The 26,111-nt window shown below is 48.3% G+C and overlaps 2 protein-coding genes and 1 long non-coding RNA gene across 4 annotated transcripts in view; 1 reads left to right on the top strand and 2 right to left on the bottom strand.

Annotated features, from left to right (window-relative positions):
* The first annotated feature begins 3,256 nt into the window (after positions 1-3,256).
* LDHD (lactate dehydrogenase D) lies at positions 3,257-21,354 on the top strand. Of its 2 annotated transcripts, XM_083370692.1 has the most exons (12): positions 3,257-3,334; positions 6,875-6,987; positions 7,551-7,692; positions 10,531-10,672; positions 11,577-11,736; positions 13,389-13,588; positions 15,058-15,186; positions 16,465-16,592; positions 16,922-17,012; positions 19,372-19,483; positions 20,339-20,495; positions 20,593-21,354. In XM_083370692.1, exons 1-12 carry the CDS (start codon positions 3,275-3,277, stop codon positions 20,614-20,616), a joined length of 1,458 nt encoding a protein of 485 aa, XP_083226818.1. In that variant the 5' UTR covers positions 3,257-3,274; the 3' UTR covers positions 20,617-21,354. The 2 variants fall into 2 exon arrangements, with proteins under 2 accessions (XP_083226818.1, XP_083226819.1); XM_083370693.1 differs by lacking the exon at positions 20,339-20,495 and having other exon boundaries at positions 20,596-21,354.
* Positions 17,770-24,614, bottom strand: LOC310645198. The gene is made up of 4 exons (XR_014493430.1): positions 24,569-24,614; positions 20,506-21,274; positions 19,915-20,054; positions 17,770-18,477 (listed from the first exon to the last, which is right to left on the bottom strand). It is a non-coding gene; the product is annotated as an uncharacterized lncRNA (long non-coding RNA).
* Positions 24,614-26,111, bottom strand: part of ZNRF1 (zinc and ring finger 1) — a 46,658-nt gene continuing 45,160 nt past the window's right edge. The window contains exon 5 of the mRNA XM_083370726.1: positions 24,614-25,780. The gene's annotated coding sequence lies outside the window, so the exon portion shown is untranslated. The remainder of the gene's footprint in view (positions 25,781-26,111) is intronic.

Here is a 26,111-nt window from a genome sequence, read left to right as displayed (position 1 = left end):
CAGAGAAGAGCGACAAAGATGATCAGGGGACTGGAGGCTAAAACATAAGAGGAACGGTTGCAGGGTTTGGGCTTGTCTAGTCTAGTGAAAAGAAGGACTGGGGGTGACAGGATAGCAGTCGTCCAATATTTGAGAGACAGCCACAGAGAAGAGGGGGCTCAACCTATCCTCCAAAGCACCTGAAAGCAGGTCAAGAAGCAACAGATGGAAACGAAGCAAGGAGAGAACCAGCCTAGAACAAAGGAGAAATTTCCTGACAGTGAGGACAATTAACCAGTGCTTGCTTCAGAAGTTGTGGGTGCCCATTACTGGAGGCTTTTAAGAAGAGACTGGACAGCCATTGGACTGAAACTGTAGCTAGGGTCCCCTGCTTGAGCAGGGAGTTGGACTAGAGGACCTCCAGGGTCCCTCCCAGCTCTGATGTTCTGTGTGTTCCGTATCTTCTGCAGATATGAAACACAAATAGACAAGACAAGATAGACCAAAGTGAATGCTTCTTACCAAGAAAAAAGAGTTTCTCAAGGCTGTCTTGAAGATATTTGGACTTCCACAGATCTTCAAGTTGCCAAGGTTGAAAAACACTCGTCTAGAGACAGACTTGCAACAGTTCCTTGGGTGACTGTTTGAGGCTACAACGGCACTGGAAAAGAGGGACCATTTTTCACACTTACGACTGTTGCAGCATCCCCATGGTCATGTGACCAAACGCTTGGCAACGGGTTCATATTTATGACCGTTGCTGTGTCCCAAGGTCACGTGATCCCCTTTTGTGACCTTCTGACAAGAAAAGTCAATGGGGAAGCCAGATTCACTTAACAACCAGGTTACCAACTTAAAAAGCAATAGCAACAGCGCTTAGACTTACACACCGCTTCACAGTGCTTTACAGCCCTCTCTAAGCCATTTACAGAATTAACCTATGGCCCCCCAACAATCTGGGCTCTCATTTTACCAATCTTGGAAGCACAGAAGGCCAAGTCAACCTTGAGCTGGTCTGAATCGAACTGCTGGCAGTCGGCAGAATTAGCCTGTAGTGATTCAGTCCAATACAGTTTTTAGGTGAGTCACTGCGGTGACTCGCTTATCAACTGTAGAAAGTCAGGTCATAAAATGGGGCAAAATTCACTTAACAAACAAACACTTAGCGACAAAAATTGGGGGCTCAATTGTGGCCGTAAATTGAGGAGTCTCTGTATTGTTGTGCCGGGGTATGCCTATTTTACACCTGTGCTTTTGGTTTTACCCGCCTAAGTGCAGGCCCAGACTTTCTAAAGATGTCTCTCTAGATTTTGTCAAAATAAATAACACATAATGTTTACGAGCTAAGCCAGCGTGCTTCCGGGGGATGAAGCCAATTGGAATAGAATAGAGTATTAGAATAACAGGGTCGGAAGGGACCTTGTCGGTCTTCTAGTCCAACCCCCTGCCCAAGCAGGAGACTCTACACCATTTCTGACAAGATAACAGTCTTCTCTTCTTAAAAGCCTCCAGTGATGAAGCTCCCACAACACCTGAAGGCAAGCTGTTCCATTGGTTGATTGTTCTCACTGTCAGAAAATTTCTCCTTATTTCTGGGTTGAATCTCTCCTTGATCAGTTTCCATCCGTTATCCCTCGTTTTGCCTTCAGGTGCTTTGGAGAATAGGTGGAGCCCCTCCTCTCTGTGGCAGCCCCTCAAATATTGGAAGGCTGCTGTCATGTCTGCCCTGGTCCTTCTCTTCACTAGACTAGCCATGCCCAGTCCCTGTAACCGTTCTTCCTATGTTTCAGTTGAATAGAATAGAAGCTGGAAGGGACCTTGGAGGTCTTCTAGGCCCGCCCCCTGCTCAAGCAGAACCCACATCATCTCAGAGAAGTGACTGATTGCCGAGGAAAGAAATGCACTTTTGCAAAGTCTCCTGATTTAGCCGTGGTGGCCATGCTGCTTTTGAGCAATGCAATGGTTGCACGCTGCTGCAAAAGTCTTTTTGCGCAGAGAAGTCAGGCCAGGAAATGCGTGGGGCATACAGAGAAGAGCAACAAAGATGATCAGGGGACTGGAGGCTAAAATATATAAAGAACGGTTGCTGGAATTGGGGATGTCTAGTTCAATGAAGAGAAGGACGAGGGGGGACATGATAGCCGTGTTCCAATATCTCAGGGGCTGCCACAAAGAAGAGGGAGTCAAGCTATTCTCCAAAGCACCTGAAGGCAGGACAAGAAGCAAGGACAAGAAGCCTGAGCAGGGGGTTGGACTAGATGACCTCCAAGATCCCTTCCAACTCTATTGTTGTTGTTGTGAATAGAATAGAATAGAATAGAATAGAATAGAATAGAATAGAATAGAATAGAATAGAATAGAATAGAATAGAATAGAATAGAATAGAATAGAATAGAATAGAATAGAATAGAATAGAATCTGGAACGGACCTTGGAGGTCTTCTAGTCCAGCCCCCTGCTCAAGCAGGAGACCCTATACCATCTCAGACAGGTGAATATCTAGTCTCTTCTTTAAAAATCTCCAGTGATGAAGCGCCCACGATTTCTGGAGGCAAGCTGTCCCACTGATTAATTGTCCTCACTGTCAGGAAGTTTCTTCTTAATTCCAGGTTGCTTCTCTCTTTGGTCAGTTTCCAACCATTGTTTCTTGTCCTTCCCTCTGGTGCTTTGGTGAATAACATGACCCTCTCCTCTTCTTTGTGGCAGCCCCTCAAATACTGGAACACTTACCATGTCAGTACTATTATTATTATTATTATTATTATTATTATTATTATTATTATTATTATTATTATTATCATCATCATCATCATCATCATCATCATCATCATCATCATTATTATTATTATAAAACTTTTATTCATAAAACATGAAACTCAGTCAACTGAACACTCAAATTGACTGGCACTAATGGCTGACACGGGTTGCTGCCAGCATCCTAGGTATCAACCAGGTATCTCCTTAAAATGTAAGATGTTCACAATAGCGCAGTTTTTTTGTAGCTTTGCTGGAGTTATTGCAGGAAGCTGCAGTTTCTTGATGTATTTTGCAAAGTTTTTGGACGAGGTTCCCGGTGCTCCGATGACAGTGGGTATCACTGTTACACGTTTCACCCATAACCGCGCAGTTTTGATGGCATGCATACATGCATTTATGCATGCATGCATGCATGTATGTATGTATGTATGCATGCATGTATGTATGTATGAGGGCCGCCTTGGGGCTCCCGGTCCTCCTTAAGCCGCAGCCGGGCTGCCCCGCCTCCCTGCCGCCTTCGGCCCGCCCCGCAGACTGCCATGGCCCTGGGGCGCGCTCTGGGCTGCGCGGCCAGGCGCTTCTCCGCAGCGCCCGCCAAGGTACCGGGGCGGAGGGGGGGGAGGCGGGTAAGGGGGGCCGGGCAGGGTGGTCCCTCTTGGGGGAGCCTTCCGGAGACCCGGGGTCGAGCAGCAAGGGACAGCCTCCGCTTTGCACGGGGGAAAGCTTGCACTTTGACCTGCTAGCTTTCTGCTCGCTTGCTTACCTGCCTTACCTGCCTACCTGAGCAGGTTCTTGGCTCTTTTCTTTGCCTCTTCTCCCTCCCCCCGCCCCAAACCCAACTATTTGACTTTTTTTTATCGGATTGTTCTGCTGGTTCGGGTTAGCCCCGGTGCGTTTGGGCTCCCGGTCGCTGGGACGCGTGTTTGTAAACTCTGCGTATCGCAAGGGAAGCTTAGAGATTGAAGTTCGGTTGGCTTGGAGCCGAGGTGGGGGAACTAGGGCCCTTTTATGACTTGTGGACTTCAACTCCCAGGGTTCCTGAGTCAGCCGCGGCTGGCTGAGGAATTCTGGGAGTTGAAGTCCACAAGTCGTAAAAGGGACCCTAGTTCCCCCACCTCTCTGGATTCGAGCAAGGGCGGACAACCGGGACAACTTGTAAGAGCTTGTGGTCTTCAGCTGCTTGAATTCCCGAGCCAGCCACGTCTCACTTAACGTCCACAGGTCGTAAAGTTGGCAGAGCTGCCCACTCCTGGATTAGAGAAAAGTGTTCAGAAAAGTGTTGCTTTGGCAGACTTCTCCGGTTCCCACCTGATGAGATCAGAACCAGAATAGAGCTGGAAGGGACTTTGGAGGTCGTCTAGTCCAACCCCCTGCACAGACAGTTGATTGTCCTCGCTTTTGGGAAGTTCCTCCTTAGTTCCAGGTTGCTTCTCTCCTTGATTAGTTTCCATCCGTTGTTTCCTGTCTTGCCTTCTGCTGCTTTGGAAAATCAGTTGACACCCCCACCCCCCTTCTTTGTGGCATCCACTCAAATAGTGGAACCCTGATATCATGTCCCCCCCAGTCCTTCTTTTCTCTGGACTAGCCATACTCAATTCCTGCAACCGTTCTTCACATTAATTAATCTGTTTATGTCGTGATTCGGGCTGTTGTGCAAAGCAGCCGGGTTAGTGGCTGGTTTGTGATTAGTTTTCACGATCGCTCAAAGCTGCCAAGATGATAATTCCTCCTTTTCGCCCCCCAGGACGGAGGCCCTTAAATTTTTCAACCTTTGATTACTTTAAGAGGGGTGGACTTCAACTCCCAGAATGCCCAATGTCGCAAAGTCTGCTCAACTTAAAGCAGGCACGTTTGTCCTAAAGTTTCACCGGTTGGATTTCTGTCCGTTGCATATTTACTTATTGATAAGATTTTTAACCCGCTTCAGGCCCACGTCACTTGGGGAAGTTGACACACAGCAACAAGCCAGTGCAGAAATAAATACATAAATACTGAATACAATAAATCAAAACTACATTCAATATAGGTAGTTTGCGACTTACGACCATATCAGGGGTTTTTTTTTGTCACAGTGATTAAGCAAATCACTGGAACAACTGCAGTTGCTAAGTGAGTCATATGGTTGTTAAGTGGATCCAGCTTCCCCCACTGACTTTGCTTGTCAGACCTGGGAAGGTCGCAAATGGCGATCAGAGGACCCTGGGAGGCTGCAACCGTCCTAAATTCATGCCAGTTGCCAAGTGGCCGAATTTGATCACGTGACTGTAGGGTTGTAAATGAGAGGACTGGTCATAAGTCACTTTTTTGAGTGCTTTTGTAACTTTGATGCATGAGTCGTAAGTCGAGGACTACCTATATTAACAATTGCATTTTTAATGATCTTGGTGTTAAAGACCTTCCGAAACAGCCAGGTTTTGAGTAGGTCCGGATAGGATAGAAATAGGGATAGGGATAGGGATAGGATTTTTTATTGGCCAAGCATGATTGGACACACAAAGAATAGAATGGAATGGAATGGAACGGAACGGAACAGAACAGAACAGAATAGAGCCTTGGTGGAGCAGTGGGCTAATGCCTCCTTAAGTAACACCAGCTGCCTGCAATTAGTGCAGGTTCAAGTCCCACCAGGCTCAAGGTTGACTCAGCCTTCCATTCTTCCGAGGTAGGTAAAATGAGGACCCAGATTGTTGGGGGCAATAAGCTGACTTTGTAATAATGCCGCTTGGGGTGTGTGTGAAAGCCCTAATAAGCAGGCATATACATAGAATGAAGGCTACTGCTAAGCTTGTAAGCCGCCCTGAGTCTTCGGAGAAGGGCGGGATATAAATGGAATTAAAAAAAAAAAATAGAAAATGGAATGGTATGGTATGGTATGGTATGGTATGGTATGGAATAGAATGGAATGGAATGGAATGGAATGGAATGGAATGGAATAGAATAGAATAGAATAGAATAGAATAGAATAGAATAGAATAGAATAGAATAGAATAGAATAGAATAGAATAGAATAGAATAGAATAGGAATAGGAATAGGAATAGGAATAGGAATAGAACAGAACCTTGGAGGTCTTCTAGTCCAGCCCCCTGTTTGAGCAGGAGAACCTATACTACCATCTCAGATAAGTGACTGTCCAGTCTCTTCGTAAAAACCTCCAGTGATGCAGCGCCCACGATTTCTGGTGGCAAGCTGTTCCACTGGTTGATTGTCCTCCCTGTCAGGAAGTTTCTCCTTAATTCCAGGCTGCTTCTCTCTTTGATCAGTTTCCAACCATTGTTTCTCGTCCTTCCCTCTGGTGCTTTGGAGAATAACGTGACCTCCTCTTCTTTGTGGCAGCCCCTCAAATACCGGAATGCTGCTATCATGTCTCCCCTATTTCTTCTTTTCTTTAGACTAGTCAGACCCAAGTCCCACAGCCGTTCTTCATATGTTTTAGCCTCCAGGCCTTGGATTATCTTAGTTGCTGTTCTCTGGATTTTTTCCAAACTTTCAACATCATTTTTGTGGTATGGTGATCAAAACTGGCTGCAGTATTCCAGGTGTGGTCTTACTAGGGTTTCATAAAACGGTACTAATACTGTGTGTGATCTTGATTCTATGCCTCTGTTTATACAACCCAGGATTGTATTAGCTTTTTTGGTTGCTGCTGCATGATCCCCCGTCTCTCTTCCCTTGCCTTTAAAGCCCTCAAGACCTCCATCAGAAATGTTGCTGCTGGTTTGATTTGGGACCAAAGCTATTTCTGTGGTCTGACCTCTAAAGCTAAGCAGGGCCCGGCCTGGTTAATATTAGAATGGGAATCCACTGGGGAGGGCCAGCAAATGGAAAAGCCATCTTGTTCCCAAGAACGCTGCATGAAAAGGTTTATAAAGCCACCAGGAGTTGAGCTCCACTGGACAGAGGCTTTGCCTTTTTTTAATTCCCATTGTTTGGGGACTGTTTTAGTGCCTCAGGGAAATTGGTGCAAAGCAGAAAGCGAAGAAAAGGATGAAGGCGGGTCCGCTGAATCCAGGGCTGGGAAAGAGGTGCCCACGGGGAACATAATGTACATTTTGCCACTGTTTCAGAGGGGACAGCCGCAAACAAATTCTGGCCTCCATCTTGTGTCATGATCTCCACGTGGCCTCCTTTCCTTCCCCAGGAGTGGCTGACGGAGGATTTCCTCAATTCCCTCAGAGCGATTGTGGGGGCCCCCAATGTGTCCACAGCCACCATTGTCCGCGAGCAACATGGGCAGGACGAGTCGATGCACAGGTAGGTTTTTGTCTACCTCAGGAGGCAGGAAATGGCGTCTCTCGCCAGAACATTTTCAGGCCTCTGGAGAGGCTTGCGGTGTTCATTGGGAGCTTCTGCCCATCTGGAGTAGAGAGATTCTTTACAGGTAGTGCTCGATTTACAACAGTTCATTTAGCGACCGTTCAAAGTTAACGACAGCACCGGGAAAAGTGACCTATGGCCGTTTTTCACAGTTACGACCTTTGCAGTGTCCCCGTGGTCACCTGATCAGAATTCAAATGCTTCGCAGCTGCTTCATGTTTATGGTGGTTGCAGCGTCCCAGGGTCACGTGACCCCTCTCTGGGGCGACCTTCTGACAAGCAAAGTCAATGGGGGGAAGGGGGAGCCAGCTTCACTTAACAAGCGTGCCATTAATTCAACACCTGCAGTGATTCGCTTAACAACAATGGCTAGAAAGGTCATAAAATAGGCCAAAAATCACTTAACAGTCGTCTCACTTTGCAACAGAAATTTTGGGCTCAGTTGCGGTTGTAAGTTGAGGACGGCCTGTATAGAGGCTTGCAATGTCCCTCCCTTCTAGGAACTGCCCCCCGGATGCCGTGGTCTGGCCCCAGAGCGTGGAGCAGGTCAGCTTGCTGGCAGCGGCGTGCTACAGCCGAGGGGTTCCCGTCATCCCCTTCGGCACCGGCACCGGCCTGGAAGGGGGGGTCACCGCCGTGCAGGTAAGGAACCGCAGGAGCTGCAGCCAGGCAGAGCAGAGGCTGGCCGGGTCCCTGCAGGGGCTCTTGGGGCTTAATGCTGCACGGGATCTGGCCCAAGTCTTCATTGGGGGGTCTCTCTAGTTCAGCTCGGCATCGGAGCCTGCATCTGCAAACTCTGCTCAGCCTGCATTTAAGTCTTCGTGGTTTCTTCAACATTGATTGGTGGGACCTTCTGAGCTTTAGTTGGCCAGCTGGGACGGTGGGGATCAATTTTAATTCAGGATACAGCTGGAAGGGACTTTGGAGGTCCTCTAGTCCAAATCCCTGTCCATAGCAGGAGACCTGATAGCATTTCAGACAAGTGGCTGTCCGGTCTCTTCTTAAAAGCCTCCAGTGATGGAGCAGCCACAAAACTTCTGGAGGCAGGTTGTTCCACTGGTTAATTGTCCTCCCTCAATCCTCTGGCCGTGGGCTGAGAGCGAGGAAGCTGCTCCAGACACCCCCGATGAATTCCAGCCGTGTCCCGGGGAGGGGGTGTGTGCTAGTGGATCAGGCCCCTGAGGCTGGCATGACCAAAGAACATTTACGGACAGCTGGAGGCAGCAGAAAATGGGGGCTAGATTCTCCTCCCAGCCCTAGACGACCTGGGGCTGAGTGCTGAGCAGGGCAGGGGAGACCTGCAAAGCTTCCTACCTGGGGAGGCCATGCCCACCCTTGATTGCACGCCCGGCTGCAGGCTCCATTTAAGAGCCATCGGGACCCAGCTGTTGCCTCACACACACACACACACACACCCTCTTGGGGCTGGTATTCCTCTTGAGCACCCTCTTCTATCTCAGCGTCCCAGACTTTTCTTTTCTGGCCAGCTCACGGTCAGAGGACTGAGCCTTCAAAATGCATGTCCCTCTTCCCGTTCTGGAAAACCAATCAGAATAGAGCTGGAAGGGACCTTGGAGGTCATCTAGTCCAACCCCCTGCTCAGGCAGGAGACCCTATTATGCCATTCCAGACAATTGGCCGTCCAGCCTCTTCTTAAAAACCTCCAGTGATGGAGCGCCCACGATTTCTGGTGGCAAGCTGTTCCACTGGTTAATTGTTCTAGCTCTTAGGAAGTTTGCCCTTGATTCCAGGTTGCTTCTCTCCTTGATTAGTTTCCATCCACTGTTTCTTGCCTTGCCTGCTGGTGCTTTGGGAAATAAATTGATCCCCCTCTTTTTTGTGGACCATAGACTAAAGCACCGTGTGGACGCTTGCACACTTGGCACTGAACTGTGGTTTCTTGTGTTCTTGGATAAACTACACGAAGCATCCCCCAAGCCTGAAAACCTGGTTTCTCAACTGCAAGTGCCTGGGTTCCAAGGCACAGCAATCCACCCCAAATCACATTAGGATTTGGTGCGTTGGGTGAATGGCGTGGGATCCTAGTCCGGAACCCAGAGATTCCCAGGGCACTGAAAGGCTGAACCAGAAGCGGGGAGATCCAGATTCAAGTCCCGCTACTAGAAAGGGAGACAGGGACTCTGTCAGCCTGATAGCCAACTTTCCTCTTGCACCCACCGGTTCCTGTTCCGCTCAGTGACCCTGGCAAGTTCTGCTTGTAGCTTGGTGAGCCACCTTAATTGGGAACAGAACAGACTGTTTCAGGAGGTGGGGGCTAAGAAGGGCTACGGAGACTGCAGTATCTGCCCCCCTCCATTTGGAATTCTAGGTGGGTTTTCCTAACTTACATTCCCACCAGATTGTTGTTGTGGTATGTGTTATGAATGAGACAATGGCACTAAATCTCAGTGTGGTTTAATGCTTTGGCTACTGCATATTCCCCCCAGCTGGGTGGCCATTAGTATAGACCAGGGATAGGTAACCTTGGCTCTTTTATGACTCGTGGACATGCTGGCTCAGGAATTCTGGGAGTTGAAGTCCACGAGTCATAAAAGAGCCCTGGACTATAGACTAACGACTATAGACTATAGCCCTGGATTAAGAGCCTTGGTGGCGCAGTGGGCTAATGCCTCCTTAAGTAACACCAGCTGCCTGCAATTAGTGCAGGTTCGCATCCCACCAGGCTCAAGATTGACTCAGCCTTCCATCCTTCCCAGGTAGGTAAAATGAGGACCCAGATTGTTGGGGGCAATAAACTGACTTTGTAATAATGCCGCTTGGGGGGGCCCAAAAGCCCTAATAAGCAGGCATATACATAGAATGAAGGCTATTGCTAAGCACATTAATTTGTGCTTTAGATTGTAAGCCGCCCTGAGTCTTCGGAGAAGGGCGGGATATAAATGGGATTAAAAAAATAATAATAATGTGGGTGCAAAAGGGAAGCTGGCAAAAGGGACAGTATTGACCGTCAGTAAGACAGTCAGAGCTGTGAGTAATTAGAGTAGACACCACCAGGAGATAGATTCCATGGCTGCAGCCTAGAGTAGGAATTTGTGGGAGCATTAACGGAATAACAGAGTTCTATGGAAGAGACCTTAGAGGTCTTCTAGTCCAACCCCCAGCTCAGGCAAAAGATTGGATTTTAAGAAACTACCTGAAGTAAGTAATATGAGCCCTGGTGGCACAGTGGTTAGAATGCAGTGCTGTGGGCTAACTCTGCCAGCTGACAGCAGTTTGATCCTGACCAGCTCAAGGTTGACTCTGCCACCCATCCTTCCGAAGTCAGTAAAATGAGGACCCAGATTGTTGGGGGCAATATGCAAACTGTGCTTACATTAATTGCATATATAGAGCTATAAAGTGCTATGGGGTAGTATGTAACCCTAAGTGTTATTGCTATTGCTAATATCAACTGCATCTTTGTAATCTGGGTATTGGAGTTTCATCGGTTGTGTGAACCCTGCCTGTGTTTTCCCCCAGGGAGGTGTGTGTGTGAACTTGATGAAAATGGACCAGATTTCTGAGCTTAACCCTGAAGATTTCACGGTTACTGTAGAGGCAGGAGTGACACGCAAGGCGCTAAACAAATTCCTGCGAGGCAGCGGCCTCTGGTTCACTGTCGGTATGGCACCTTGGAGACAGGTTGGGGGGCATCAGCAGCCCAAGTTGGGGGGGCCCTCCTCTAGCAGAGTTTGGAGGGGCTGTGTCGGTATAGCTATCCAGGATGCTCCAGCTGAGGCTCAGGTGGGACCCCCATGGAGGGGAGGGTGTTTTACGATGTTTTAGTTGAAAACCAGCGTTTACTTCTGATTTTCAGCAAAACTGGCCCCTAGCAGACAGTTGCTTCACTTAACAACTGTGGTGTTCACTTAATGAGCACCACAGAAAAAGTTGGAAAATTGAGCCGGTCATGTGATAACCTGCTTTATGACCGTCATAACTTATGACTGCATTGAGCAGGCTCGATTACAGTTGTAAGTCTAGTAGAACTACCTATACCAGACATGTCAAACCCAAGGCCCGGGGGCCGGATCTGGCCCGCGAAGTGGTTTCATGTGGCCCGTGAAACCATCCTGGAAACAGTGAGGGAACAGCCCCCACTGCCTTGGCCCTGGCCCAGAGACCCTCCTCCTGCCAGAGACCCCCAGATCTGTCCCACTCCTGCCCAGGCCCCCATAGGCACCCTTGATGCAAACGATGTAGAGCTGGCCACGCCCACCCAGTAGGCCACACCCACTCTAGCCACGCCCACCCTAATGCATCTTTTGGAGCAAAAATTAGGATTTTTATATTCAAGGTTTAATATAATCATTTTAATTGTTTTAAATTTTGTAATTGTGGTATTGTTTCTTTTAAAAAACCTTGTGAACTGCCCTGAGTCCTACGGGAGAAGGGCGGTATATAAGTCTAATAAACTAAACTAAACTAAGTTTACTCAGAGGGTTGGCCTAAGGCTCCTGCAATTATCGGTGGGTGGGTGAGGGGCTCAGGTTCTCCTCCCCACTTGCTGTTCCCTTCCTCCTCAGACCCCGGGGCCGATGCCTCGCTCTGTGGCATGGTGGCCACTGCAGCCTCCGGGACGAACGCGGTGCGCTATGGTACCATGCGCCAGAATGTCCTCAACTTACAGGTGGTCCTGCCAGATGGGAGAGTCTTGCATACAGCCGGGCAGAGCCGGCGGCCCAGGTATCCCCTCACCTCTCTCTCTCTTTCCCCTTGGGTCCCAGCTGTATGGGTGAGCCAATCACCAGGAGATGGTGAGTTCTAGTCCCACCTTAGACGTGAAAGCCGACTGGGTGACTGAGCCTGTCACCAGGAGACGGTAAGTTCTAGTCCCACCATAGGCATGAAAGCTGGCTGGGTGACTCTGAGCCAATCACCAGGAGACAGTGAGTTCTAGTCCCACCTTAGGCATGGAAGCCAGCTGGGTGACTTTGGGCCAATCATCAGGAGAGTTCTAGTCTCACCTTAGGGATGAAAGCCAGCTAGGTGACTTTGAGCCAATCATCAGGAGATGGTGAGTTCTAGTCCCACCTTAGGCCTGAAAGCTGGCTGGGTGATTCTGAGCCAATCACCAGGAGATAGTGAGTTCTAGTCCCACCTTACGCATAAAAGCCAACTGGGTGATTCTGAGCCAATCACCAGGAGACGGTGAGTTCTAGTGCCGCCTTAGGCATGAAAGCCAGCTGGGTGATTTTGGACCATCCTTCTCTCAGCCCAACCCACCAAGCAGATGGTTGCTGTAGGAAAATAGGGAGGAATATTAGATATGTTCACTGCCTTGAGTTATTTATAAAAAATAATAAGCGTGGATAAAAATAAATATATGAAATAAAAAGGTGTGACTTCAAGGCGATGGGCTGGAGATATGTGGATTGATAGAAATGCAGGAGAATCACACAGAGGTCCTGTGTGTTAAGATGTCATCAGACAAATCCTGCTATAGTGGGTGTGACACAGGAGGACCTCTCACACCCACAAGCACACCACCCAACAGAGAGAGCACCCCGAGTCGTTTAACCCCGAGCTGTGTATTTTCCCTTCCCTTCGGACTCCTGTCCTCACTTAGAGATGCCTGCCGTTGCAGGGCACGGCCAGTAGGAGGAGCATGTCTCATGGCTACATTGATTGCAGTTGGTTAAAAAAAACTCCTCCAAAGGTCTTGAGCAGGGGTCTTCAAACTTGGCCCTTTTATGACTTGTGGACTTCAACTCCCAGAATTCCTCAGCCAGCAAAGCTGGCTGAGGAATTCTGGGAGTTGAAGTCCACAAGTCATAAAAGGGCCAAGTTTGAAGACCCCTGGTCTTGAGTGTCCACAGGGGGATTCTCCGTCATCCAGGTCATGCATGGTTGTCCCAAAGGTGCTTTTTCAAAAGGCAACTGGTCTTTCTTTGTTTTTCCTTGAGGATGTTTCGCTTCTCATCCAAGAAGCTTCCTCCGTTCTCCCAGTTCTTCCCAGAACTGACGAAGCTTCTTGGATGAGAAGCGAAAGGTCTTCAAGCAAAAACAAAGTCCAGTTGCCTTTTGAAAAAGCACCTTTGGGACAACCGTGACCTGGAGTTTCCGGTACCTTCTGGCTGCCATCTGATGTTCCTCCTCAGGGCAGGGGTGGTTGTCCAGTTACACGCCAATGCCAGTTTCTTGGCTATGACCGGAAGAGGTTTGCTATTCATTTTCCTGGCCTTTTCCATGCATCTCCATCAGATCTAGCCCTGCTTCCCTTTTGGAGATCAGCAAAGCTGAGGGAGATGGGGTCCCCCAGCCAGTGGGGTGCTAAACGCAGGGAAGGAGACCCCGGGTGGTTCTCAGAGCTGACCAGTCTCTGCCTTCCTCTGCAGGAAGAGCGCTGCCGGATACCACCTCACAGGGCTCTTTGTGGGCTCGGAGGGGACCCTGGGATTCATCACCCAGGCCACCCTGAGGCTGCATGGCATTCCTGAGGCCACCGTGGCGGCCGTCTGTGCCTTTCCCGACATCCAAGCAGCCGTGGACAGCACTGTGCAGGTTCTCCAAGCCGGGCTGCCCATCGCCCGCATTGGTGAGTAGGACCCCCGATGTGTGTGGGGAAGGGAAACTGGGGGGAGGCAAGGCGGAACTGGGCGGAGGGGAGCTACAAGGTTTCGTTCAGGTTGGTTGAGGAAAGAATTTGCGTTCAGACGGGGCTGTGGTGCAGCTGGACCCGTGGAGGAGGAGGAGGAGGAGGAGGAGGAGGAGGAGAGAGCTACGTCTGGAGGGCTTGCCTGTCATTGTACAAGTTGTGGGGGTCTGCTGGCTGTGTCCAGTCGGCTGCTGTGGGATTGAGGCTGCTCATGGACGCCATCTTGGCTTCCTGGACCGTCGTCCCCCGTACAACCATTTGTCTGCCACTGGGATGGACCGCAGTCCACCCTGGGTGCCCAGGACGGAGGGGCTGCATTCCAGAGAGGTAAGAGACAACTCAGTTCAGATAATTATGTGAGAGAAAGAGGGTGAAGACATCTCCTTCCTAACAGATCCCGGAGTAGATGCTTAGTGTGACTAGTCGGCTGCTTTAGTTGGGTAACATTGTGCCTTTAGGTGTGGAACAATAAAAAAATCTGCTAGGACTATGTGTTTTTTTCGGTTTTGGGAGCCTGACAGCAAGCCCTGACCTGTCTGTTTCCTCTGTTCCCACTAAATCCAAGAGAAGCCATCAGGAAGGAATTCCTCCCTGCAAAACCCCAGAGAACCGGTGGTTGACAGCAGAGAGAGACGCACATCAAATATGAGCTCCCTGCTGCCATCTAGTGGTGCTCTGGGTCCTAGCCCAGGGGTAGGCAACCTTGGCTCTTTTATGACTCATGGACTTCAACTCCCAGAATTCCTGAGCCAGCCATACTGAGGGGAAAAGGAGAGGCTTCCAGGCTGAGCCATGCTGGCTCAGGAATTCTGGGAGTTGAAGTCCACAAGTCATGAAGGGGCCATAGTTCCCCCATGCTGGCTCAGGAATTCTGGGAGTTGAAGTCCATGAGTCATAAAAGAGCCAAGGTTGCCTACCCCTGGCCTAGGCCTAGGCCGCTTTATAACTCATGGACCAACTCCCAGAATTGTGTTAACTTTCCAGGTCAGATCTTCACAGAGGTAGACTCCCAGGAATTTAAAGGAGGAAACTCTCCACACAGTCCTCCCCGATGTAAAGTGGGGCAGGTTCCTTCTTTTTTTTCCAGAAGTCTAACACCATCTTTTTCATATTGCCGATGTTTAGGTGCAAGTTGTTGTTACTACACCATATGGATAGTTTTTGTACCTCCGCCCTATATGCTGTCTCATCCCCACCTGTAATAAGACCCACCACAGTTGTATCATCTGCGAACTTGATTATCGCAGTGGATGGGCCAGATGTTACTCAATCATAAGTAATGGGCAGGCTCCATTACCGTCATAACGCGAGAACTACCTGTACTGTGCAGTTCCAAAACTCTCTGCCGGTCCTTGTTAGGCCAAGTCTGGCCAGGCATTCTCCAATTTCGGTGTCTCCCCCCAACGCAGAGTTCCTGGATGAGGTGATGATGGGTGCCTGTAACCGCTACAGTGGGCTGAGCTGTGCAGAGCTGCCCACCCTCTTCCTGGAGTTCCACGGCAGCCCGCAGAGTGTGGAGGAGCAAGTACGAGCCACGGGTACGTCCCACGAAGAGGGGCCGGGGAGGAGGCATGCCGGGTCCCTATCGGAACACTATTCCGAGGGGAAGGGGGAGCTACCTGGGGGTTTGAGGATGCTTCCATATTGTGTTGACTTTTGCTTTGAGGTATCTGCATTGGGGAGGGGGCCTTTGAGGTATCTTGCATGGGAATTGGGGAGGGGGGAATGAACCCTCAGGGCCATCTGGTTTAACTCCTTTCCGGATAATGCTTGGCTGCTACCAAGGTCGCAGCGCCAGGGAACGGCTGGGAGTTCTCACAACAACTTCACACCAGCCGATTGGCTCCCGATGGACTGGGGCACCGGGATGGTCTGTGGACAATGGGAAATTAGCGTAACGTTTTGCGTGGGAACTTCAGATTCTGCCTGACCTCTCTGCAATCACTTCCTCTCAGTAAAAGAAATTATGCTGGTTTCGAGACTCCTGCTTTTCTGAGAGGTTAAGCTGAGGCAGGACCTTGCAGGCAGCGGTGAAATTCAGCCGGTTTGCGCCACTTCGGCAGAACTGGTAGCTAATTTTTTTCTCGCCCAGGCCCAAAATGGGCTTCTGGAAGCGGCATCCACGCAGAGAACCAGTTGTTCCCCCTATTTGAATCCCACCACTGCCTACAGGGCCTACGGAAGGACCATGACCTGGTTCGCACAGTGCCTGAAGCTGTCCTCTTTGATAGGCAGGGGCTGGGTGAGGTGTGTGAGCTCAGCCCGGCGTAGGGCTTGGTGAGGCACGAACCCAGATGCTTCTGTTCAGGTAGTCCTCGACTTACGACCACAACCGAGCCCCAAATTTCCGTGGCTGAGCAAGACAGTTGTTGAGAGCGCTTTGCAGCATTTTATGACCTTTCTTACCACAGCGAATCGCTGCAGTTCTTAAGTGAGCAACTTCATTACGAAGTGAAGCTGACTCCCCCCTTGGCTTTGCTTGTCAGCAGGTCGTTAAAGGGGATCCCACGACCCCTGCGCATGTCGCCACCGTTGTAAATATGAGCCATTTGCCAAGTGTCCAGACTTTGATCATGCGACGGTGGGGAATGCTGCGGCGGTCGTAACAGACATAAAGGTCACCAAGTCACTTTTTTTTTCAGCGCTGTTGTAACTCTGAACGGTCGCTAAACGAAATGGCTGTAAGTCAAGGACTGCCTGTATGAGTCAGCAGATCCGGCTTGAATCAACCTATGAACCAAATCGATAGGACCAGGTTACCGTTGGTGGCAGAAAGGGGTGTGTGTGTGTGTGTTTATGCGAGTCTCCCTCTGCAGAGGCGATTGTGCAGTTCAATGGGGGCTCGGACTTTGCGTGGGCCCGGGAACCGGAGGCCCGTGGACAGCTGTGGACAGCTCGGCACAATGCTTGGTATGCAGCTCTGACCCTTCGCCCTGGCAAAAAGGTGAGCTGGAGGGCAGCCGGGTGTCTTGAAAGAAGAGCCCCGTTACTTTGTAGTTTGGCTCACTCTTCTGAGTGAGCTAGAGTGATCCCCTTGCCTTGTACTTTCCGTGATCCCAGTTCTGAGTTTCAAAACTGGTTGATGATGTGAATCTATAGCGGTGTTTGTCGACCTCAGCATCTTGGAAGAGGTGTGGATTTCAATTCCCAGAATTCCCCAGCCAGCTCAGCTGGCTGGGGAATTCTGGGAATTGAAGTCCACACCTCTTCAAGTTGCTGAGGTCGACAGACACTGTTCTAATGCAACCTTTTGCCTTTCCTCACTTCCCACAGGGCTACTCCACAGATGTGTGTGTCCCACTCTCACACCTCCCTGAGGTCCTACTAGAAACCAAGAAAGACCTGCTGGATTCCAACCTCACAGGTTTGTTCCCCTGTCACAAGGCTGTTTCGTGGTCCAGCCCAGGAGATGCGGGAATTGGCCAGTCCCTTGCCTGCCCCCCCACCCGCCCCCAACTGTGGGATCTATGGCAGATAAGATGCCATCCAAATGATAAAAGGGGCATTGTACCGTCCCTTTTCTGCATGCATCACAACACATGAAACAGAAGTTGGGATGTGGAGGCCTTTGCATCATTTGCCCCGCTTAAATATTTGTCCAATAATAGTCCAGTTATGATCTGAAAGGAAAGATTCTCTCATCTTAAATCCATCCTCCTAAGAGTCAGGGCTGCCCAGAGTCGCCCCATGGTAGGATGGGCAGTCAATAAATTTTACAAATAAAATAAAATATGAAGCATTCATGACACTTGAAACGAAGGCGCTGATTAGGCTTTGCTTTTTTTAGGCTTTTGGATTTAGAAAAAAGTTTTTTTTAATGAAATGTTGTCATTGTTATATGAAGCAAAAAGGACACCAGAGGAATATTGAAGCACTGGGTCCAAAAACTCAAAATACAGGCGGTCCTTGACTTACAACGATTACGTTCAAAGTTACAACGTCACTGAAAAAAGCGATGGTTGACTGTTTTTCACACTAACAACCATTGCAGTATCCCCTTAGTCATGTGATCAGAATTTGGATGCTTGGCCACTGTTTCATATTTTTGACGGCTGCAGCGTCCCGGGATTACGTCATCACCTTTTATGAGAATCAACGGCAATGGGGAAGCCAGGTTCACTTAACAACCGTGTTACTAAACAAATGCAATGATTCACTTAAGAACTGTGGCAAGAAAGGTCGTAAAATGGGGCAGAATTCACTTAACAAATGTCTCACTTAGCAACAGAAACTTTGGGCTCAATTGTGGTCCTAAGTTCAGGACTACCCATAGTGGCTACAGCCACGCAGGTGAAGCTCTGTTTTTTTGTATACGTGCAAAAAAGAGCATTAAAAAAGAGCAGAGCCCAGGACTGTGCTGTCATTGTTCTTTTTTGACCTACCCTGCAAACACTTCTCCTATAATCTGACTGTGCACTCAGCTTAAGGATCCAAAAAAAAGAAAAAAAAATCCAGGTTCATTCCGTTTCCAAAACTCTGTTTATTGAATACACGGCATGGTAATGTTGAGGCAAAACAAACTGTGTTCCCAGGCACCAGTTCATAGAATTAAATAATAATTTCTCTGGCCCAACTCACACCTTCTAATCTGTGTAGACAATTTCACTTTGTTATGGGAACCGGCTGCTTCTTCTCCACACCTGCTGCGGTGTCCTAGGAAATGTGTCAGCCTCTCGTGGTCTTCAGCTGAATTGTAGAGGTTTCGTTTCTCCATCTTAACTATTTCTAAAGCAACACTTCTCCCCCCCTTACCCTAATGGCAAGTTGAAATGAAGAGGCATGTAGCTGCCAAAGTTTCATTCTTGACATGACTTTGTAGCATTCTGTTCCTTTAAAAAAAAACAACCCACCAACAACTTATAGCAGCACACTGTTACACCTTTTCATTTGAGTATGTCCCTTCATATCGAAGTCAGCTTTTAGCAAACAGATATTTTTCCAGAAGGGTCTTTTCAATCAATCTGGTCTTTCAACTCTTCCAGCGGTGCCCTCATTGTTCTCCATTGCCCTGCCTGCTGGTCATCGTCTTTCTCTTTCTTTCTTTCCACTTTTTTCAGCATTAGAATCTTCTCCAGAAAACTTGTAGGTCTTTGCATTGATTGACTGATTATGGGTGTTAACCTTTCATGATCACATACATGGACCTTCTGCGGGGCAGCGTCTCCAAATTAATCCTTTGGGTCTTCCAACCCATCATCGCTTTAATCAAGAGATGATCCACCTTGTTGATGGCCAACCTCTACTCTTTCTTTTCAACTTGCCCCAGCTTTATAGACTTTTTTAGAGAGCTGGGTCTTGGCAGATGACTTAATTTTCCCTGCTCTCTTTCCAGCTTGGTCCAGCAACTCTTTGATAACATTTTGCATGTTTTTCTCTGGATGTTGAAGAGAGAGCTCAAAGTAACATTCCTTCAACACTCATTTCTAGTTTCTCTCTCAAAATCATCTTGCAAAAGCAGATTTTGTTTTTCAGTTACATTCACCGGGTGCTTGAAAATGGCTTTCAGACTCATTTTAAGACCATACTAGGCAGGCTTCATTACAGTCATAACTCAAGGACTACCTGTAATTTTAAATCATACAGTAGGATGGGTGGGTGGGTGTCCTCCAGATGAGAAGGGACTGCAGTGTCCTTGATTCGCAAAATGATGGGGGCCGTAGTCCCAGAGAAGGTGTTAAGGAAGTTTGAAACGAGGGGTGCTCTTGTCCCTTTCGTGCCTCCAGGTCCCCTTGTGGGCCACGTTGGGGACGGCAACTTTCACTGCCTGCTGATTCTCGATCCTGAAGATGTCGAAGAAAGGGAGAGGGTGGCTGAGTTTGCCGAACGTCTGGGCAGGTAGGTGTGGGCTGGGGGGGGGAAGCCTTTTGTGGGAGGAGGAAAGAGCCCTTGCACACACAGGCTGGACAACAGAAAGAGTGGGCCTTGGCCTCGTGGGCAGGGACAGCCCCTCTGGGTCCTTGTGGGGAGAAGGCACAAGTTACAGGCGAGGAATTTAGGAAAAAGTCTTGGGAAGGGGCTTTGGGGCTTTCATTCCCCAATCCGGAAAAAGAGAGAAGAGCGAGAAACTCAGAATAATCCTACCTTGATTTTGTTTCATAGAAGATGGTCAGAAAGAAACCTTTTAAGGTTCTGTTATGCTACCTTGGAATCCCTACCATGCCCGCTTGACCTGGCCTACCTTGGAGGGACAGTTTTCAAAAGTGCTCCCAGTTCCTCTTAGGTTAACAAAGTTAAGGTGGGCTCATGAGTTTGTTTCCCACTCTCACCTTTGTGTCTTGAGACTTGAGTCTTCCTCAAAGAGCGCTTAGCAGCTTGTGGATATTTTATCCAAGTCCCGCCTAATCTTCCTTTATCCCTGGGCTGAAGATTTTAGGCATAAAAGGTCTTCTGGATGAAGAATAGCCTTCTAAGGGAACAGATAAATTCAAGGAAGGGAGGGAGGAAGGAAGGAAGGAAGGAAGGAAGGAAGGAAGGAAGGAAGGAAGGAAGGAAGGAAGGAAGGAAGGAAGGAAGGAAGGAAGGAAAAAGAGGAAAAAGAAAGAAAAGAGGAAGGCAGGAAACAAAAAGGGAGGAAGAAAGAGAAATTAGAGAGAGGAGAGAGATGAAAAAATGGCAAGTTCCTCTACTTTTCTCCCCTGGGAAGTGAGATTTGGGATGTGCATTTTGACCTCTTTTGCCCCTTTCCTCTAGGAGAGCCTTGGCAGTGGGTGGCACCTGCACGGGGGAGCATGGCATCGGCCTGGGCAAACGTCGGCTTTTGCGCGAGGAAGTAGGCGAAGTGGCCCTCTCCACCATGTGGCAGATCAAGAGGGCCTTGGATCCCAAAAACCTCATGAACCCCGGCAAGGTGCTCTAACCTCGGGAAGCCCGGCTGGAAGCGGCTCCTGGTTTCCTTGCTGAGAAGTCCGGAGTCAGGCCGCTTTGCTTCTGTCTCCTCTTTCCAGCAGGATCAGAAAGGCAACTATTAAACGAAATGGGGTGTTGTGATTGTTGCTCTCCAGAGGTGCCTACAGCAAAGACCTCTTGGCCTCCTCTGCTGACTGGCTTCTGTATCATGCTAAACTGTGATGTAATTCTACTCTGCTAAATAAACCACAGTTGGCTGGGTTCATACGACACGAAAACTCAAAGCCAAGTAAGTGACACAGTGAAAACTCTATACACCCGTGTTTCCCAACCTTGGCAATTTTAAGGCGCATGGACTTCAGCTCCCAGAATTCTTCAGACGACAATGCTTTTAAGATGCGTGGACTTCCCAGAATTCCCCAGCTGGCATACTTTTAAGATGCATGGGCTTCAGCTCCCAGAATTCTTCAGCCAGCATGCTTTCAAGATGCGTGGACTTCCCAGAATTCCCCAGCTGGCATATTTTAAGATGCATGGACTTCAGCTCCTAGAATTCTTCAGCCAGCATGCTTTCAAGATGTGTGGACTTCCCAGAATTCCCCAGCTGGCATACTTTAAGATGCATGGACTTCAGCTCCCAGAATTCTTCAGATGACATGCTTCAAGATCCATGCCTCTTCAAGTTAACAGGAAGCACTGCTTTAAACACGACACTCATCTGCCAGCTTCCTTTAGATTTTTACACATTTGAAAAGGGTGACCTAACATGGGCAGCCATGCCTGATAAGAACAGTAAGCATACATGAGTTGGCAACTGTCTGAATTTGTCTTACAAATCTATATTAAAAATTAATGCTGTGTGTTTGTGTGGCAAGAGCTGCAGCTGTGTTGTGTTTATTCACATAATATGGAAATGCTCAGGTGTAAATTGTAGTTAGATGTTGGCTTTTTGAAGCAGGCGGGCCTGTCATGGGAAGTAACTTAATGCCACGTTTTCCAACCTGGGGATTTCAATTCCCAGAATTCCTCAGCCAGCATGGTCACTATGGAGAATTCTGGGAATTGAAGTCCACACGTTCAGTCTCCAAAGTTTGGATACTGTTCCAGAGGCATCTCTTGGATCTAATCCATTGTGGCAATACAGCACACATTCTACCTCTCTGGTATATCTGTGAGATGTCACAACAATGCGCATACAAAAAGCAACACTATCTTTGTCATTACCACACACAATCCTTCCTCAGATGCTTCAGGACTGATGTATTTCGCTGAAACTGGAGGTTGCAAAACATTCATTTGAAGAACCTTCAATCTATTTCCTTCGTTGCTAACATTGCCTTAGGGGCAAATCTAATCTGGTTTATGCACAGGTGGAAGAGCGACAGGCCGAGGGTTTCTGTTGTGTGAGCCTGGAAGCAAAACGCCTCGCTTTCCCCCGCTTTTCAGTTTATTTAGATCCGCCTCTTATCTCTTGGGATCTTTTATTTTATTTTGCTTTCTCAAAGCTGCAGTGAATTGAAGCAGGATGCATCCAGATTTTTCCTACTGGATTAATGCAGGGTTTGTCTATCAAGGAACACACAGAATCTTTGCCGCTTTCCTCCATCTCCTCCTCCTCCTCCGTCTACATCAAACTCTAGACTGCCAGAATGAAGCCATCTTCTTGGCCAAAAATAAATTTTATCGGTACATGTTTCCGGTACTAGCCAACATACCAGCAGATGGGCTACGCTGTATATCTCTCCACATTCACACTGCGTGTTCTTATCCAGTGAGAGCCTGCCCTTGAGCACATGGGTTTTACACTTAGGCACTCTAACTCTCAACCTATTCAGGGTCCTCCAAGTAGTATAAGGGAGGTTGGATCCTTCAGCCAGATCGTCCTCTAATATTAACAGGATGAGAGAGTCGGAAGGGACCTTGGAGATCTTCTAGTCCAACCCCCTACGCAAGCAGGAAACCCTACATCTTTTCAGGCAAATGGTTGTCCAATCTCATTCTTAATAACCTTGTTTGATGTTCGCCTTCCTTCATCTTATAATTTGACCCTGCTGTTACGGCAATGGCATCATGCAGGCAACACCAGACGAGAGCCAGACATTGTACCCATTGCTGCGGTAACTAGGTTTATCCACCTTGCTGGTGGTTTGCTTTTCCTTGAGACCTCTGGGTTGATAACATCTGATGATCTATCTTGCTTTGTCTGTGGAGATGCTCAGTCATCCAGGTCCTGCCTGTCCCAAAGGTGCTTTTTCATGAGGCAACTGGACTTTCTTGTTTTCCCTTGGAAGAAGCTTCTTCAGCTCCGACTGCATGATGAAGAATGGAAGGATTAAATGCGGCCCACCTGCCTTTGAAAGACAAAGGCCGCTCTTTTGAAGAAGAGCAAAGCCCACATTTTGGACAGAGAGGACGGCTGGTTTGAAAGAGGGGTCAAAGAGGCCATCTAGGTCAAAACTGAACAGCCATTCTCAACAGAGGGGGAGGGATACGACATCCTCTATCTCCAGTCTACAAGACAGTCCCTTCAGCAGTTCCAAGAAGGCTCCACACCTATTTGCACCCCTCAGGTGACCCTGAGGACACAGACAAAGCTCCAGGTGACCTCAACGACTCTCTAAAAGAAGGCAGACCAGCTGTCTGCAAGGAATATAAATCCTTCCTTTCCCCACCATCCAGTCAGAGCTGAAGAAGCTTCTTGGATGAGAAGCGAAACGTCTTCAAAAGAAAAACAAGAAAAGTCCAGTTGCCCCGTGGAAAAGCATTTTTTGGGAGGACTATCATTTTGTTTTCTTGGCTGTCCATGGTATTCTCGGGAGCCGTTCTCCAGCACCAAACATGTCGATACTCTTTCTTCCTATCCTGTGTCTTCGAAGTCCAAGTGTCACTTCCATGAATTGTCCCAGGGAATACCATGGCTTGCAGGATTCAGATCTTTATAGGTATGGATGCATCAGAGCATCTGGATATTTTCTCCAGGATCTTCCTGGCTTCTCTAAGTCCTAACCTGTGACCTATTTCTTGACTGCATGTTCCTTTGCTGTTGATGCTTGATTCTAGAAGTTTCTCCATCGCTTTGAATTCTTCCAAATTCTTACAATGATTTCTTGTTTTTATTATAATTGTTATTAGAATTACTAAATAGGTTGAAGGTTGACTCAAACTTCCATCCTTCCAAGGACAGTAAAATGAGGACCCAGATTGTTGGGGGCAAATCCATCCATGATGCACAGTGGTTAGAATGCAGAATTGCAGACTAATTCTGCCCACTGCCAGGAGTTTGATCCTAACCGACTCAAGGTTGACTCAGTCTTCTGTCCTTCCAAGGACAGTAAAATGAGGACCCAGATTGTTGGGGGTCGACACTGTAAAATGCTTAGGGGGCTGTAAAACACTGTGAAGTGATATATAAGTCTAAGTGCTATTGCTTACAACAGTTCACTTAGTTCAAAGTCACAACGACACTGGAAAAAGTGACTTACGACCATTTTTCATTACCTTTGTAGCATCCCCATGATGACATGATCAAAATTCAGACACTTGGCATCTGGTCCTTTTAAATCAAGAGGCCGAACTTGAGAAAAGCTCTGAATTGAGGCCAGGGAGAACAGAACTCCGACGGTTCCGGCATTTATGGGTCAAATTTGGAATTTCCAAGAATTTGGGGAATTCAGATGAGGAAAACTGACAAACTTTTGCTTCCAAAATGGTTGTTTTTATAGAAATAGGCAAGGTGGTTAGCCAGAAATTAGGCTGTTATTTCAGTTTTGTTGTGCTGTGGTGTTATTTTTTTTTTTTCTGAACAGGCTGGGGACTTGGTGTAATTGCAGCCTTTATCCCTCTCCGGGTGGCCATGGGGATATTGTTTACAGTTTAAAAAATGGTAACCTGTAGTAAATTAAATCCTGCTGCAATTTCATCATAGATAATTTTCTTTAAAAAACAACAACCACCCTGCACTGTTTTCAGATTGTGGCTTAACCAGAGCATTCTTCACAAACGTTGCCACATCCGAATACACGTCCATTTCAGGGGATTCACAACTGAGTTTAAAAAGAGGTGTGGTAAACCCACCAAGTGCACACTTGTGCCCTCGCATCCCAAATCCTTCAGAAAAATAAGCATACCTGGAAATAAAATAACAGTGACTATTTTATTGAGCATTATTGAATACCATATCAAAACACTTGACTAATAGGGGAAGTTTCCCTTCCCAAGCTTTGATATTATTTTTTTTTTGTAATTTTTAAAGTTTGTTTTCTTTTTTTTTCCTATATAAATACAGATACTTTTCCTGCGGATCAAAACCGTCCATAAGAGGTTTCCCCACCCCACCCGCAACCCTGTGGCTCAGCCAGTCTTTGCTTCGTGCTCAATTGTGGACTGGCAGGGCAGGAGGGTGGGGTGTTTGTGTGTGTGTGTGTGTGGTGTATCCTCTTGTGTGTGTTGCTTTAAGAAAAAAGGCCAGTCCTGCGCTCCACAAAGGGCTGAAAACCATTCTGGTCTTTTTTGCAGGACATTTGCAAAGGAGTCGGGGGGGGGGGGGGGGGGGGGGGGGGAGGGGTGTGTGGAAGAGGAAGAGGAGGGAGAAAGAGTAAAAGGACTTTTGGCAATGGGGGTGGTGGTGTTGATGAAGGGAGAAAGAAAAGGGTCTTCGAAATTCTGCTCTCCTCCTAGCAGAGAACGCAGCCGTGTAAACATCACCTGGCACGTTGGTTGACACGAACGTGGCTGTTTTGTAAACATTGGAAAAGACACACTTACAACGCCTTCAAAAATTGCCACAGAAAACGCCCGATTCTTCTTCTTCTCCTCCTCCTCCTCTTCAAGACTGGGGGGCAGGAGGCAGGGGGGGAGTGGGAAAATGGCCTTGCTGCTCCAAGAAAATAAAAAGGGAGGGGTAGACTACCTCTTCGCCCGTGCAAAAGTGTGCCCTGCGTGTGGGCAGGAAGGAAAAGTCCTGGAATGGCACCGACACTCGCCGTGCTCCGTTTCGCTCGTGGCCGGATCTAGCCCAAACAAACATCATGGCGGTGCTGTGGGGCGGAGGCCCGGCGGCCACTGGCTCCTGCCCTGGGCCCTCTCCTTCGTCCCCCTGCCCAGACCGGAGGACGAAGGCTCCCCAAGTGGCCTTGCACTTGTTTTTTGGGCTCTTCTTTGCCTCTGAAGTCCAGAACTGAACACAAAATGTCCAGGCTGCCGTTGGGGAGGGAGGGGGTCCCAGAGCTGGTTTGGAGGAAGTTGGGGTGTGTGCGCGGAAGAAGGATGGATGGATGGTGAAATGACCTGTTGAGAAGAAAAAAAAAGCATTGGTGCTAAAGGGCCCCCCAAAACCTTCTATGCAAAGAAGGCAATGCGTTTCCTTTCTAAGTCTTTTGAGGGATAACAGAATTAATAGAGTAGGAAGGACCCCTGCTGTAACGGGAGACCCCCAAACCATTTCAGACAGCCTCGTCTTAAAACCCTCCAGTAGTGGAGTACCCACAACTTCTAAAGGCAAGCCATTCCACTGGTTAATTAATAAACAATAAAGAAGAGTACGCTAACCATAAACATCACTGCTTCTTGCTGGGCTTTCTTGACTTCCCACCCATCCCAAAAAGATCCAGGGAAGGAT

Source organism: Vipera ursinii (assembly GCF_947247035.1).
Source record: "Vipera ursinii genome assembly, chromosome: 10".
Taxonomy (NCBI): domain Eukaryota; kingdom Metazoa; phylum Chordata; class Lepidosauria; order Squamata; family Viperidae; genus Vipera; species Vipera ursinii.
This window is presented reverse-complemented; position numbering and strand designations above follow the sequence as displayed.

Bases quoted from the DNA above. Each gene is read 5' to 3' on its own strand.
- LDHD (XM_083370692.1), top strand. From the start codon at position 3,275: ATGGCCCTGGGGCGCGCTCTGGGCTGCGCGGCCAGGCGCTTCTCCGCA. The intron at 16,593-16,921 runs GTGAGCTGGAGG...CACTTCCCACAG, and splicing joins CCCTTCGCCCTGGCAAAAAG to GGCTACTCCACAGATGTGTG. The intron at 17,013-19,371 runs GTTTGTTCCCCT...TCGTGCCTCCAG, and splicing joins GCTGGATTCCAACCTCACAG to GTCCCCTTGTGGGCCACGTT.